This window comes from Hyperolius riggenbachi, chromosome 3 (assembly GCF_040937935.1).
Source record: "Hyperolius riggenbachi isolate aHypRig1 chromosome 3, aHypRig1.pri, whole genome shotgun sequence".
In the NCBI taxonomy this organism is placed as follows: domain Eukaryota; kingdom Metazoa; phylum Chordata; class Amphibia; order Anura; family Hyperoliidae; genus Hyperolius; species Hyperolius riggenbachi.
Genome location: NC_090648.1, coordinates 228019104 through 228035129, shown reverse-complemented (window position 1 = coordinate 228035129; position 16026 = coordinate 228019104). Strand labels below are relative to the sequence as shown.

At 43.8% G+C, this 16026-nt stretch overlaps 1 protein-coding gene across 4 annotated transcripts in view; it reads left to right on the top strand.

Moving 5' to 3' along the window:
- Positions 1-16026, top strand: part of PPP6R2 (protein phosphatase 6 regulatory subunit 2) — a 112674-nt gene that overhangs the window by 53728 nt on the left and 42920 nt on the right. For all 4 annotated transcript variants that reach the window (XM_068275912.1, XM_068275909.1, XM_068275911.1 and 1 more), the window contains 8 exons: positions 1063-1128; positions 5131-5243; positions 5648-5761; positions 6313-6333; positions 7592-7721; positions 10511-10663; positions 13244-13447; positions 14672-14736. In XM_068275912.1, coding sequence (XP_068132013.1) covers positions 1063-1128; positions 5131-5243; positions 5648-5761; positions 6313-6333; positions 7592-7721; positions 10511-10663; positions 13244-13447; positions 14672-14736 — 866 coding nt within the window. The remainder of the gene's footprint in view (positions 1-1062; positions 1129-5130; positions 5244-5647; positions 5762-6312; positions 6334-7591; positions 7722-10510; positions 10664-13243; positions 13448-14671; positions 14737-16026) is intronic.

The window sequence follows — 16026 nt, the reverse complement described above, 5'->3', positions numbered from 1 at the left end:
CATCCGCCCCTTTTTCTTCACCTCACTATGTGTCAGTGCACTGGCATGCTGTAATACATTATTCTCCATTTGGACTGTGCCCTTGTTTCCCTCTTAACCCACTAAGGGATGTTACTTGTTTGCAAATTGTTTTACCTAACAAATAATTTTTAGCTAGGTTTGTTCTGACAGAGATTTGAACTGGGCATCTAACCCTGCAAGATGAGAATACTCGTTACTATGCCACTTTTGCACCCATCTAGATACCATAGAACATCTACAGAGATCTTGGAGAGTCCATGCCCTGATGGACCAGATCTGTTTTGGTTGCACAAGTGGAACCTACACAATATTACGCTCTCTTGCCTTGCAGCGCTTGGCTCCCAGGTTTGCTGGCCTGGACATTAATCACATGAAGTTTGTTCTCCACATATTTCCATGGGTTGCCTGTTCATACATCCTATGATATGGTATGCACATTCAACTATATCTATGATAGGGACATAAAATTGCTTGCTCCTTTGAGGACCAATTAGTAACACATTATTACTTGTATCCTGTAAAGCAGTCCAGAAATTGCCATAGCTCTCTCAATTCATATTGATAACATAAACTTCATGCATTTGGGATTTTGTGCCTAAGAATTACCCTTGCGTGAGTAAAACTTTTCTTCAGTGTTTTTTTTTTTTGTTTTTGTTTTTTTTTTTTGTCAAATGCTCAGACCTGAGTATGCAACTTACAATTGGCTTGGTTTCACTTCTGACACATGCTTATGATGAGCAGATAGCCCCATAAAATCAGAATAATTTATTTTCTGTGGGCGGTGGTCTTCAGTGGAAGAGGTGCTTTCTAAGCTTTGTTCTACTTAAAACATGGATCTTATTGAGCTGAAGAAAACCAAGCACGCCTCTTTTCTCTTGCACTTTTTTTTTTCTTGATTTAAAATGGTATTTTTTTGCTATTAGGATGTATGCATATATAGCAGAGTTTCATTTTAAAAAACCGGGATTTGTAAGTGATGAATTATTTTTTAAGAGTTTAATGATTATTGTGCCGTAAATATTGCTTTTCTTGTCCTTTCAGTGGTTGAATGAAGAGAGGCTCATTCAGCGACTAGTTGATCTTATCAATTGCAGTCAAGATGAAGATGTGAGTAATGTATGATCTCTGATGCAGAGCTTGGTTTCATAAACCCCTGTTTATATATGAATTCTTAGATTTCTTTCTTAAAGGGATACTGTGGGGGTGTCGGGGGAAAATGAGTTGAACTTACCCGGGGCTTCTAACGATCCCCCGCAGACATCCTGTGGCTGCGCAGCCGCTCACCGATGCTCCGGCCCCACCTCCGGTTCACTTCTGGAATTTCAGACTTTAAAGTCTGAAAACCACAGCGCCTGCGTTGCCATGTCCTCGATCCCGCTGATGTCACCAGGAGCGTACTGCACAGACACAGACCATACTGGGCCTGCGCAGTACGCTCCTGGTGACATCAGCGGGAGTGAGGACACGGCAACGCAGGCACAGTGGTTTTCAGACTTTAAAGTCTGAAATTCCAGAAGTGAACCAGAGGCGGGGCTGGAGCATCGGTGAGTGGCTGCACGGGCACAGGATGTCTGTGGGGGACCATTACAAGCCCTGGGTAAGTTCAACTCATTTTCCCCCGACCCCCCCTACAGTGTCCCTTTAATGAAGGTTGAGTATAGATGTTAACATGTGTCAAATAATGTTGTACATCCATTGGTTGGTTGAAATGATTACTTAATAAAAAAGTGCATATAGTCATCAGCAACATATGCCTTTCTTGCCTTCCTACATCCTTCCAACAGCATGCGTTTAAAGCAACTAGTCAGTTATAGTGTGACTGTGGTCATGTTTCTAGAGAGTGGGGTATTTCTTGTGTTTGGGCATGTTTCTTTAGTTTACATTTTTACATGGTCTGTTGTTCTGCAGTGATTTGCAGTGCTTTATACTGTTTGTTTTTCAAGGATATATTACGTCACGTGACAAGTTTTACAATGTAGAATGAACTATTCATTAACATACAGTTGCAAATAAATAATACAAAATTACTTTTAATTTAAAAAAAAGTCATGTAATTTTATAAACCATGTGCATTCATTTTGTTCTCTGCTGTAGTTGTACCTAATGTCACTTGGCCAGAAGGGTATGTTACAGTAATGGCTATGGGATTACCTGACCCATACCGACGACTCCCAGATCAGACTTTGAGAATCACAAGTCTACTGGATTTATGGTAGCCAATGGGAGATGAACCATTGTGGATTAATAGTAGCCAATGGGAGATGAACCATAGTGGATTTATGGTAGCCAAAGGGGATGAACCATACTGGATTTATGGTAGCCAATGGGAGATGAACTATTGTGGATTAATAGTAGCCAATGGGAGATGAACCATAGTGGATTTATGGTAGCCAAAGGGGATGAACCATACTGGATTTATGGTAGCCAATGGGAGATGAACTATTGTGGATTAATAGTAGCCAATGGGAGATGAACCATAGTGGATATATGGTAGCCAAAGGGGAGGAACCATACTGGATTTATGGTAGCCAATGGGAGATGAACTATTGTGGATTAATAGTAGCCAATGGGAGATGAACCATAGTGGATATATGGTAGCCAAAGGGGAGGAACCATACTGGATTTATGGTAGCCAATGGGGGATGAACAATACTGGATTTATGGTAGCCAGTGTGAGATTTTCTCATTTGTAGATGCGTTGCAGTTGTGCACATATGCCCAAATATCAAACTTTAGCTGTTTAGATTTAACAGCTGGGTACCATTACCATGAACTAACAATAAACAAAATTGCTTTATTTGGAAATCTGTTGATTTTAATGTTTTATACCAGCGCTGTCCAACTGGCAGCCCGCGGGCCGCATCCGACCCGCCAGGCCACCTGCTGCGGCCCGCTCGTCTCCCTGAAATGCAGGCATGGCTTGCGCGCTATGGGTGCCATGCCTGCTCCCTCTTATAGTGGCCTCTCCTGTGTCCCCGCTGCCTCGCAGCTCAGACCTCACAGATCGTGGCGACTGAGGTAAACAGAGTGCGCATGGTACCTGCATACACGGAGTACGTCACATGCGGAAGTGACATCATTAGTCACTTCCGCATGTGAAGTTCAGCCGCGCGGGTGCCATGCGCACTCTGCTTGCTTCAGTCGCCGCGATCTGTGAGGTCTGAGCTGTGGGGCAGCGGGGACACAGGAGAGAGAGGTAACAGGCGAGGCACTGGACACCTCGCTATCTAACTGGTGGGGGCACCTGTCGCTATCTAGCTGGGGGGGCACCTGTCACTATCTAGCTGGGGGACACACCTGTCACTATCTAACTGGGGGACACACCTGTCACTAACTGGGGGGGGGGGGCACCTGTCACTATCTAACTGGGGGGGGCACCTGTCACTATCTAACTGGGGGGGGCACCTGTCACTATCTAACTGGGGGGGGCACCTGTCACTATCTTACTGGGGGGGGCACCTGTCACTATCTAACTGGGGGGGGGCACCTGTCACTACCTCAGCTGAGGGGGGGGGGCGCACCTTTCACTAACTGGGGTGGCACCTGTCACTACCTCATCCGGCCACACCACAGCATCCCCGCCAGCCCGGGCACAGCAGCACCACAAGGCATTTCAGCCCACACATCCCCAATCCGGCCAAAAACGCTATTGCCAGGCCAGCCAGGCACAGCAGCCAGTAGAGGAGAATTTAGAAGCCAGGTGAGGTGTCTACCATATTAAAGCGGCATTCTGCCTATTTATGTGAAATGCTGTCTATTTATGTGCCTCATGACTGCTGAATTTGTCGTGTTGGGGGCCTCATGACTGCTGAATCTGTCGTGTTGGGGGCATCACGATTGCTGAATTTGTCTTGTTGGGGGCCTCAAGGTTGCTGAATGTGTCTTGTTGGGGGCCTCATGATTGCTGAATTTGTCTTGTTGGGGGCCTCATGATTGGTTGGGGGCCTCCATGATTTCTGAATTTGTCTTGTTTGGGGGTCACATGATTGCGAACTGCGAGACTATGGAAAAGCTGAATCATCATCATGAGACAATAGCATTAAACCTACTTTTTTAGCTTTTTAAAACGGAAAATAAAACTGGGAGGTTGTAAGAAAAACAACACATTTTTCAGGAGTAGGATGGATGAAATTGTTTATCTTCACAGTTTATTTTCAACTTGGATTTTCCATAATGTTCATGTATGAGGTAAAACGTTTGTATGTAGATTAAATTGCTGTTGCCACTTTGCGATAGATAAGTGACCTTTGGGTTGCAGTTTGGGCACTCAGCCTCCAAAAGGTTCACCTCCACTGTCCTAATCTAATGTCCCACATTTCTAAGTTCATGTAAATTTGTCTCCAGCCGTGGCCACACCCACATTCTGGTCCATGGCCACACCCATTTTTTAGCGCAGCACGCTACGCGCGCGGCTATACGCACAACGGAGCCCTCACAACTTCACCAACATCTTAAATTGCATTTTGTGGAAAGTGCTGCCAATCTAATTGTCCTTTACAGCCAATGGTTACCACTTTAAAAATAAAAAAGTCAGATACTCACCTAAGGAGAGGGAAGGCTCGGTCCTAATGAGCCTTCCTTCTCCCCTCCCGGTGCCCTCGGTGCTGCGCTGGCTCCCCCGTTCGCGTCCGCCGCCGCAGGGACTTCGGAGGTCTTCGGGAGCACTCCTGCTTCCGAAGACGGGCCGCTCCATACTACGCACGCGCGAGTGCGTCATAGAAGGCTTCCGAAACCTCCCTTCGGTGGCGGAAGTGGCAGTATTTGACCGAACTGGTCGAATACTGCTACGGGGGATCCTGCGCGGGACCGGGCACCAGGAGAGGGAAGGCTCATTAGGACCGAGCCTTCCTTCTCCTTAGGTGAGTATCTGACTTTTTTATTTTTAAAGTGGTAAACATTCACTTACATTGCATTTTTTACCTGGGGGGGGGGGGGGTGGTTCTGCGGCTCTAGCTAGAACCTTCGGCCCTCCTCCATGGGGTCTGAAAAAAAAATGGCCCTCCATGCCCGTGAAGTTGGACAGCACTGTTTTAGACGTTTGGTATGATTATTTTATAAGTCATTGTAAAACACTTTGTAGTCTTATTACAAGCATTTTGTCTTCTTCAGAGACAATCCAATGCATCTCAGACTTTATGTGATCTCATCCGGCTGAGCAGAGACCAGTGCAATCAAATGCAGGAGATACTGGAGACTGACCCATTATTGATAACTCTTGAATCGTGAGTATTGGCACTGTACGTATGTTTATGCACGTTCATATATGGAAGTGCAAAAAAAACCTAGTTTTTTTGTTGTTGTTGTTTTTTATGTTTAAACTCCTTTGGAACATTAAAGTTGCTCACTTAACACTGACATACGTTGCTTCTTAAACTTTTTGGTTTAGTTTTTGTACTTGTCTATGATCATTTCAGTTTTAAAGCTTTGTAGAGCTTCTCTAACTAGCCAATTTACTTTGCTCTTATATGTGCCTCCATTTTTGTCACGGATTTTAATTGGGTCAGACTTAAAACCTATGATTTTGTTTTTATTTTTTCATGACTCACCCTTATGAGCACTTGATTGAAAATATTTGTTTGGATGCCCACATTTTTTATTTATTGTTGCTTGTTCTCTCAATGTACAGACAGCCGTGTGTGGAGCAACTTCTGCACAACATGTTTGAAGGAAGGCAGACAGAGAGCTGTGTTGTGAGTGGCACTCAGATATTGCTGACATTGCTGGAAAATAGAAGACCAAGGTATGTCAAGTAAAATGATTTATTGCTAGAAATAATTGTTTCTTACTAGAGGAATTACCTGGTACCAACAAAAGCCAGTTGTTATACATAAAGCTGCATAAAACATACACCATGGCATTTATTATCCAAATTCGACATAAGAGATAATGCTGCGCGTATAGATGTTAAGGGCTACAACTCTGAATGTGCAGCATTACACACAGTCCTGTAGGATCAAATATTTAATAGTGCAGTGTCTTGCTGGAAATCGTAGCCACCATTGACGCTCTCCGTATAGGCAGTACATTTTAAAGAAAAAATGGTCAGACCGAGCTAAATACAACCATTTGGTAGCATTTCTAAGCACCCAGCAATCTTCAGCTGACTCAAGCAGAGCCTAAAAGATCCTCCTCCTTATAATGCACAATGCATCCTTGTGCCATAAGTTTAAAACAAAATAGCCACCCTCTGCACTAAAATCAACAGCCCTGAAAATAATGTGTCTTATTTTTCAGGAGTTTCAGAAGCTTGGTATTTATGAGTTTCTTTGTTTTGTTTTTGCTGCTTTACAGAGATCATCTTCTAGTTTGGAGGTGAGTGTTGAACAAGTTTTAAGATTCATGAAATTCAATTTTAAAATAACTCATTCAGCATTATTTGATGTTTTTACCTTTTTGGAGCACTACTTAAATTTGATGAGTATGGTTGAAGGCTTGGAAAGGTTGTTAAAGAGTAACTGTCGGGCATAAAATCAAAAATCAATTCTTTATTTTTATCTGGTAAACAAGTAATAAGGATGCTAATCAGGCAATCCAAAAGTTAAAATCACTATTGCTTTTCTTGTTGATAAATTATCATTCCCCAGTTTACCTGACTCTTATTTGGTACACAGAAAATTTGGTTGCAGGGCATACTGGGTTGTCTTTTTTTGCTTCTCTACTTCCCCTCAGATTTAACTAATGCAGCCTGATTGGCTGAAGCCTCTTTCCCTCCTGTTTTCCCCTCCCACACCTCTGTTCCTCACTGATTGGCCAAAATTTCTCAGGCTGAAACAATGCACTTTCTATAGTGAAGAGTGGGCAAATCAGGCAGAGGAGACTAAGGGCCTGATTCACAAAGCGGTGCTAACAGCTAGCACACCGGTGAAAAGCCCTTTATCATGCCTAAACTGAGTTTAGGTGATAAGTTTAGGCATGATAAGTTTAGGTGTGATAAGTTTAGGCGTGATAAGTTTAAGCACCAACTGGGTTAGCACCGCAGTGCACAGCTGATCAAAAGTTTTGCGCTAGTAAAGTCTGGTGCACTTCGCATAGAGTTTAATGGCGCTGCTTTGCGTGTGGGACTTTGTGCGCGATCTAAACTTATCTAAACTTATCATGCCTAAACTTATCATGCCTAAACTTATCACGCCTAAACTTATCACGCCTAAACTTATAACGCCTAAACTGCCTTTTCACCAGCGTGGTGCAATGGTTATCACGCCTGAATTCTCTAACTGGGTTAGCACCGCTTTGTGATTCGAGCCCTAAGGGCGGATATTACATCAGGACTGGCTTCAAAATAGCCACAGTAAATATGGAAACTGTCTAGAATAGGATTCTCCACTTTTCCTTTAAAAAATTCACAGAAAGTATAACGTGGACAGTGCATTACATATGTAAGTAGAGCAAGTATTTATCTACTTATATATTTGGTTTTTTTTTCCTGAGATAGTATGGCTGTCAGCTCCTCTTTAAACAATGATACTGCTACTAAAGGTTGGGGTGGTGGTATATTCTGAAATATTTCTTGCTTGTTTATAACTCTATTTGATTCCATGTGCTATTTATTGCTTTTTCTTGATATCAACAGTGTGGATCCTATTCTAGAGTCACTTCCTCAGGGATATGAGAGGCCAGGTCCTTCTGTAAGCAGCAGTATTCTTCAGGGAATAGAATCTCGTCTGAAGGATTTTCACCACTTGCTCCAACATCCTCCAGAGGTAAATCTACATAGTTACATAGTTATTTTGGTTGAAAAAAGACATACGTCCATCGAGTTCAACCAGTATAAAGTACAACACTAGCCTGCTCCCTCACATATCCCTGTTGATCCAGAGGAAGGCGAAAAAACCCTTACAAGGCATGGTCCAATTAGCCCCTAAAGGGAAAAATTCCTTCCCGACTCCAGATGGCAATCATATAAAATCCCTGGATCAACATCATTAGGCATTACCTAGTAATTGTAGCCATGGATGTCTTTCACACAAGGAAAGCATCTAAGCCCCCTTTAAATGCAGGTATAGAGTTTGCCATAACGACTTCCTGTGGCAATTAATTCCACATCTTAATCACTCTTACTGTAAAGAACCCTTTCCTAAATAAATGGCTAAAACGTTTTTCCTCCATGCGCAGATCATGTCCTCTAGTCCTTTGAGAAGGCCTAGGGACAAAAAGCTCATCCGCCAAGCTATTATATTGCCCTCTGATGTATTTATACATGTTAATTAGATCCCCTCTAAGGCGTCTTTTCTCTAGCCTAAATAAACCCAGTTTATCTAACCTTTCTTGATAAGTGAGACCTTCCATCCCACGTATCAATTTTGTTGCTCGTCTCTGCACCTGCTCTAAAACTGCAATATCTTTTTTGTAATGTGGTGCCCAGAACTGAATTCCATATTCCAGATGTGGCCTTACCAGAGAGTTAAACAGGGGCAATATTATCTCGAGTTTTTATTTCCCTTTTAATGCATCCCAAATTTTTGTTAGCTTTAGCTGCAGCTGCTTGGCATTGAGTATGATTATTTAACTTGTTGTCAATGAGTACTCCTAAGTCCTTCTCCAAGTTTGATGTCCCCAACTGTATCCCATTTATTTTGTATGGTGCTAGAGCATTAGTACGTCCAAAATGCATGACTTTACATTTGTCAACATTGAATTTCATCTGCCATGTATGTGCCCATATAGCAATCCTATCCAGATCCTGTTGCAATATGATACTATCTTCCTGAGAGTTGATGATTCTGCACAATTTTGTATCATCTGCAAAAATAGCAACATTGCTCACTACTGCATCTACTAGGTTAATAAATAAATTGAAGAGCACTGGACCCAGAACAGACCCCTGTGGGACCCCACTGCTAACGGTCTCCCATTTTGAGTACGATCCATTGACCACAACTCTTTGTTTTCTGTCCATTAGCCAGTTCCCTATCCATGAACACAGACTCTTCCCCAGTCCTTGCATCCTCAACTTTTGCAGCAGACTTTTGTGGGGAACAGTGTCGAAGGCCTTTGCAAATTCCAAGTATATCACATCTACAGCATTCCCCATATCCATCCATTCACTACCTTATAAAAGCTGAGCATGTTAGTCAAACAGGACCTGTCTTTAGTAAACCCATGTTGATGCTGAGAAATAAGATTATTTTCTACTATGAAGTCATGTATAGTATCTCTTAGTAACCCCTCAAATAGTTTGCATACAACTGATGTTAAGCTTACAGGTCTATAATTTCCTGGATCTGATTTTTTGCCCTTCTTAAATAATGGGAAAACGTGGGCTGTACGCCAATCCACTGGGACTCTGCCAGTTGCAAGAGAGTCACAAAAGATAAGATAAAGGGGTTTATCTATAACTGAACTTAATTCCCTTAGGACCCGAGGATGCATGCCATTCGGGCCAGGTGCCTTGTCTATTTTTAATTTATTTAGTCTTGCCTTCACTTTTTCCTGCGTTAAGTATTTAATATTACAGTTAGAAGATTGAGACTCTTCCGCCTCTGTAGTTTGCAACAGTGCTGTTTCTTTTGTGAAGACAGAAGCAAAGAAAGCATTTAATAACTCTGCCTTACCTTGGTCATCCACCATTGAGTTCCCACCCTCATCCTTTAGGAGTCCTATACAGTCAACCTTTCTTTTTTTAGAGTTAATGTACTTGTAAAACTTTTTTTGGGTTAGATTTGATATCCTTAGCGATTAGTATTTCAGCTTCAATCTTTGCCTGCCTAATTTCTTTTTTACAATTTTTATTGCACTCCTTATAATTGCTTAGTGCAGCCTCGGTCCCCTCCTGTTTTAGGACCTTATAGGAATTATTTTTCCTCTTTATTTTATCTTTAACCTTTCTATTCATCCATAGAGGCCTTTTTTTATTCCTAGATATTTTGTTTCCATATGGGATATACATACTACAATATTGATTAAGTATAAGTTTAAAAGCTTGCCATTTCCCTTCAGTGTCTTCCCCTTGTTCCAATTCCTGAAATGCTTTTATCAATTTTGCAGACTTTGCTCTCTGTAAAGGCACTAATTGTGTAGTCTGTTTAGTAAGCAGTAGCTCAAATGCTGGGATTACACCATACAATTTTCTGTTAGATTCTTCTGTTAGATTTTCTGTTAGAATGCATAATTAGATTATTTTCTGTATAGAATGGTCATCATCTCTGGTGCATTGTCTTCTGGTCATCTCCTGCTGAGTAGAACAATGCCTAATTGCTCGGCAGATAGATGGTAAGATAGATACATTTCCAACATGTTGAATTTACAGAATCTAACAGAAAAATTTAACAGAAAATTGTATGGTGTAATCCTAGCATAACATTGAATCTGTTGTCTTCTCAGCACATGCACCCTGTGAATCTTTTGTGTTGCCCTACAGCTAGTGGTAACCATGAAATCATCTTACCTTAGTTTGAATTGGACATATTATCTCAGTTTTTGATTTATCTCTTATCAGCAGTAGATTTATAGGACAGCAAGTGAAAAGTAATCTCATTAATTGTTATTGCAGAAAGAATCAATCCTGACCACTATTGGTATTCTGGAAGAACCTTTGGGTAATGCCAGGCTTCATGCGGCTCGCCTTATTGCTGCTTTGTTGCATGCCAATTCACCCAGTATTAATCAGGAGCTGTGCCGGCTCGGCACCATGGGTCTCTTACTTGTAAGTACTTAAGAGATGTTATTGATATGCAAAGTACAAGAATTGCTTCATTTTGTGTTTTCTGATTGATTTTCTTAATAGTCACACAGCCACAATGTTGAGAAATCAAAAGCTGGCACTTGTCAGTCCACAATCTCTACCTGTAGGCTCCTATTATTTCCTTCCTAATGGTTATCTAGGCACATTTAATTTAACATTATTTTAAATCCAACATGCATAAAGTGGAAGATGAGGGCATGGGTCAGAAAGGGAAACATTTTGGAGATGTTGTGAAGGTGGAAATTGCAGGCTCTGGTAACATTTGGATGTGAATGGAGCGTGGGGGAGGCCTGGGAGAAGGGGAATTAGGGGGCGGGGCATAGCAGTGGCCTGGGGGGAGGTGGAGGGAACTGAAGAAGGTAGGAGAGAGATTTCACTTCGGATAGCTGCAATTTTACTAGTGAAGTGGGTGGCAAAGTCATAGGCTGAGAGGGTGGAGCTGGGGGAAGTGAGGTTAAGTAGGGAGTTAACAGTGGTAAAGAGACATTGTGGGTTGGAGGCTTGAGTTCCGGTCAGGGCTGCAAAATACTTTTGTATAGCTTCTGTTAACCTTCCTGGCAGTAAGCCCGAGCTGAGCTTGGGCTATGCCGCGCAGGAGGATTTCTCAGGCCCTGCTGGGCCAATTTGCATAATTTTTTTTATTTTGGTACACGCAGCTAGCACTTTGCTCGATCGCCGCCGATTCGCTGCTACCCGCCGTTACCCGACCCCATGCGCTGCCTGGCCAATCAGTGCCAGGCAGCGCTGAGGGGTGGATCGGGACTCCCTTTGACATCGATGACGTCATCCTGCCCATGGCGATGGGGGAAGCCCTAATGGAAATCCCGTTCAGAACGGGGTTTCCGGACGGGCTTGATCCGCCGGAGGCGATTGAAGAGGGTGGGGGCGACGCCGCTGCACAGCGGCTGTCATGTAGGTAGCGCTAGGCTAGCTACATGATTTAAAAAATAAAAAAAATAGTGCTGCGCTGCCCCCTGGCGGTTTTAATTGACCGCCAGGACGGTTAAGACAGTGTGAAAAAGGAGCAGTTTAGCCTTATAATCCAGGAAATCAGGATTTAGACGTGATTTCCTCCATTTCCGCTCAGCGGTTGCATGTGTGGGTGGTGTGCCAGGGTTGGGGATTGGGAGGGTTGTTGGGACGAAAGGTTGGGGGGGGGGGGACAGCTTCATCTAAGGCTGATGAGAGGGGATATATTATATGGTGGTGCTGCTGTTGCTTGATTTGGGCATGACAGGGTGGGGGGGGGGGGTGCAGGAGAGGGAGAGGAGGGGATCTGTTAGACTGGGTAAGGGGAGCGGAGGATGGGGAGAGGGTGAAAGTGATCAGGTGATAGTCAGAGAGAGGGAAGGGTGCAATGTCCGGGTTGGTGAGGGTGGCAGGTTTGGAGAAGATGTTGAGAGTATGACCTGCAGAGTGGGTGGGGAAGTTTGCGTGCTGGCAGAGGCCAAGGGAGTTGGCGAGGGAGAGTAGCTGAGTGGTGGCATGTGTGTTGGGTACATCTATAGGAATATTAAAATCCCCTAGAATGATGGTAGGGAGGTCGGAAGACAGGATGTGGGGTAGCCAAGAGGCCAGGTTGTCAAGGAAGTGAGATGTGGAGCTAGATGGGGGTGGGGGGCATTATAGGTCTGCAGTGATGGCTGGAAGGGGATGGTCCGATTCGGATTGCATGGGCCTCAAAGAATGAGAAGTGCAGGGAGGGGGGAGGTGAAAGGACCCAGAATGTGCATGATGGGGAGAGGAGCAAGACCACCCCTCCTCCAGTCCTGTTGTCAGGTCTACGGGTGTGACTGAGGTGTAAGCCCCCATTAGGAGAGGGCTGCAGCAGCAGTACAGTCAGAGGTGTGAGCCATGTCTGTACTTTACCATTTAACCACATAATGACCAGCTAACGACGGCTGGTCGTTTGTGGGTTTCCATGGAAACGTTCCATGTCAGTTCACGGAGGGTGTCTCCGTGAACAGCCTGCGAGCCTCCGATCGCGGCTCGCAGGCGAAATGTAAACACGCGGGGAAGAAATCATACGGCGCTGCTGCGACAGGAGATCGACGATCCCCGGCCTCTGATTGGCTGGGGATTGCCGCCGTCTGATAGGCTGAAGCCTATCAGAGGCGGTACAGGACGGATCGCCGTCCTGTACTGCCCATAGAAAGAAGGGGACGGAGGGAAGGAGAGGGAGGAGGGCTTTGAGGAGCCCCCCCGCTCGGCCACACAGTGCAGCGGCGATCAGACCACCCCTAGCAGGACATCCCCCTAGTGGGGAAAAAAGGGGGGCAGTCTGATCGCCCTGCCTGCCTGTGAAACATGCTGTGGTCGTTAAGTGGTTAATACAGAGTTCATGGTATTAGTATAGAGTTGGGTACATACATACCATAAACCCAAGCAACCATAAAGCACACTTACTTTATCCTACTTATCTGACATCAGTCGATCCCCGTTGGTGCCGGCGATACTGTTGCCATGGAATCCATGCCCAACCCTCTAAATGACCCCCTAAAAACAATGGTCTTGAAGATGGTTCTTGTGCTTGCTCTGCAGGACCTATTTTTTCGGTACACCTGGAACAACTTTCTGCATGTACAAGTTGAGTTGTGTATAGCAGCTATCCTTTCTCACTCTTTGCAAGATGGAAGGAATGCTTCTGCTGTGCAGGAAAAGGAGGAGGAGGAGGCACTTAATGGCAATGCAGAAAACTCTGAGGCAGTAGTCCCGGAGACGGAGGAGAACCTCATGATTACACATGTAAGTTTGTTCTCGTAAGAGAACACTGACCTTATTTTCCTTATATTGCTTCCTCTTTTCTAAGACACCATCAGGTGTATCTCCATGGATGGTTCTTGCAACAAAGAGCCCGCGAGCAAAATAAAACCCGGGGGCCCCTACAGACACCCCATAACCAAAAAGTGGAAAATTGCATCCAAATTCCCCCCCCCCCCCCCCTGAGTCAGGTGCTGACACACCCCCATCACCCCATAACTTAACTTTGCTCGTTAACTTATATTTTCCAGGGCCCCTGCAGAGTCTTTGGCAGAGTAGCATCTTACCTGTACTGGCGGATGCGGTTCTCTGTCAGTCTCTGGCTCCATGCACTCCTCGACTTCATCCTCCCAACAGTGCCTCTCCTCTGTGACCCAGTGCATCTTATTACACGATAACATGCCGCAGTTCAAAGAGAAGATGCAGCCTTCAGAGAATGAAGACTGGAGTGCACAGAGCCACAGACTGACAGAGTAGTCTGCCGCCAGGGCAGGTGAGACGCCGTTATGCCTAAGACTCTGCAGGGCCCTGAAATGTAATAGTTAAGTGGGGGAGGGGAAGACACCTTGGGGGGCCCCTACAGGTTCTGGGCCCCTTTGACTCTAGGGTAGCGCTGGCCCTGTGTATATCTGAAACTAATTGAAATGATGTCTGTATATGTCAATAAAGAATTCACTGTTATCAACAAAGATTACAGATTACTGTTTGTGTCACTAAATCTACTAATGCTGAAATAATCCTAGCAGCTGTCTATGACATTGCTTTATATGTAAATATTGTAGTTATTATGTAAAGAGAGTTGATGTAGGATGAGTAAGGAATGGGGCAACAGATCATGCCAACTTCCCTTATTTCCAATAGCTGCTCCCAAAGCAGATTCCCCCATTGTGGGGATGTTAACTGATGTCTATGGGTACATTAGTCAGTATACACTAATGCCCCTTGAGCTGCCTTATGCACATACTCTTTAATATGTTACAGGATTTCCATTCCATCCAATACATATAAGGTAGCCATGGTTGTATCTGTGCTAGCATACATTATAAGTATCACCGTTAATGCTGCTTTTTATGAAGGTTCAAGGTTTTATTCCCTGTCAAATGCAAAGCTCAATATGACCTAATACAATCTTTATTTATAGTCACCAATAGTAAAAAAAAAAATGTAGTAGTTTTAAAGTACTATGTTATCATTTGTATTGCCTTTCAGCTATTCCAGAGTTGCTGCCTTGTACAAAGAATATTGGATGCCTGGGAAACAAATGATAAGATTCAGTGAGTGTTAAAATCGTGTTGTATGTCTCTAGAAACCAACTTTTGATTGTTCAGGGGCATGCATACCATTGAATAAAATATTGTATTACCTTATAACCCTTAATCTTTTTCTCTGTAAATGCAAGTTAAGCATATTTTTGTAACTAGTAGATAGTTTTTGTTTCTTGCACAGTTGGAGTCTATGGATTCTTTTTTTTTTTTCTCAATTATGTTTATTAAGTTTTAACATAACAGAACAATAAACTTTACATACATTTCATTGCCTGTAAATATATTCAACATTTTTTGGATATTTACAATCATAAGTGAAATACATTGGCCAAACCACCTGACATTGATTGATTTATAGCTTTTAAACCAGTATTGGCAAGATGTTTTACTGATGGCTAACATGGTACAACACTCTACTGCTTCTACTAAACCAGTATTGATTATTAAGTTCGGTATGTGGTTTATTGGAGTATACATTTGTATTTCCTATTTTAAATACCTTGGAGTTAAGAACAAAAGTATTCCTCATACTAGAAATAGAACTATAAATCAGGTTATTTTTTAAGGATACACCCTGCCCTGGGTCTGTACAGATCCAAGGATGAGATGTTTTATTTATAAACTAAGAGAAAAGGTAACTAGTGAAAGATATTCCAGAATGGAAAATATTTAGAAAAAGTGAGAGAAACTAAGAAGAACAGTTAAAAAAAAAGATGAGGGAAAGAGGGAGTTGGGCTACCATCAGAAAGCAAGCACACAGTAATCTGCCTAGTTTTATGGTGAGTAAATAGACATTAAAGAGAACCCAGCCTCTGTTGCTATACTGTTTCCCCAAGTCTCCCCCCTGCGCTCTGCTATGCCCCATAAATCAAATGCCGTGCTGGCGAGACGCAGCGTGTCACCAGCCGGCTGTTTACCTCTGAAGTATCAGTTTCGCCGCTCCGCTGCCTCCTCCATAGCGCCGTTCCCCACCTGCGTCCCTTCCCTCCAATCAGCGGGAAGGGAAGGGACGCAGGCGGGGAGCGGCGCTATGGAGGAGGCGGGGGAAAGGCGAGAGTGACACTTCAGAGGTAAACAGCCGGCTGGTGACACGCTGCGTGTCGCCAGCATGGCGTTTGATTTATGGGGGCACAGCAGAGCGCAGGGGGGAGACTGGGGGAAACAGTATAGCAACAGAGGCTGGGTATTATATGCAAACCCAGCCTCTGTGTGCTAATTGGATTCCTAGAACCCACCTCGGGTTCTCTTTAAGCTATTGTTAAAATAAACTCTTGAAAGGTCAGGGTGCAAGGAGTCTTC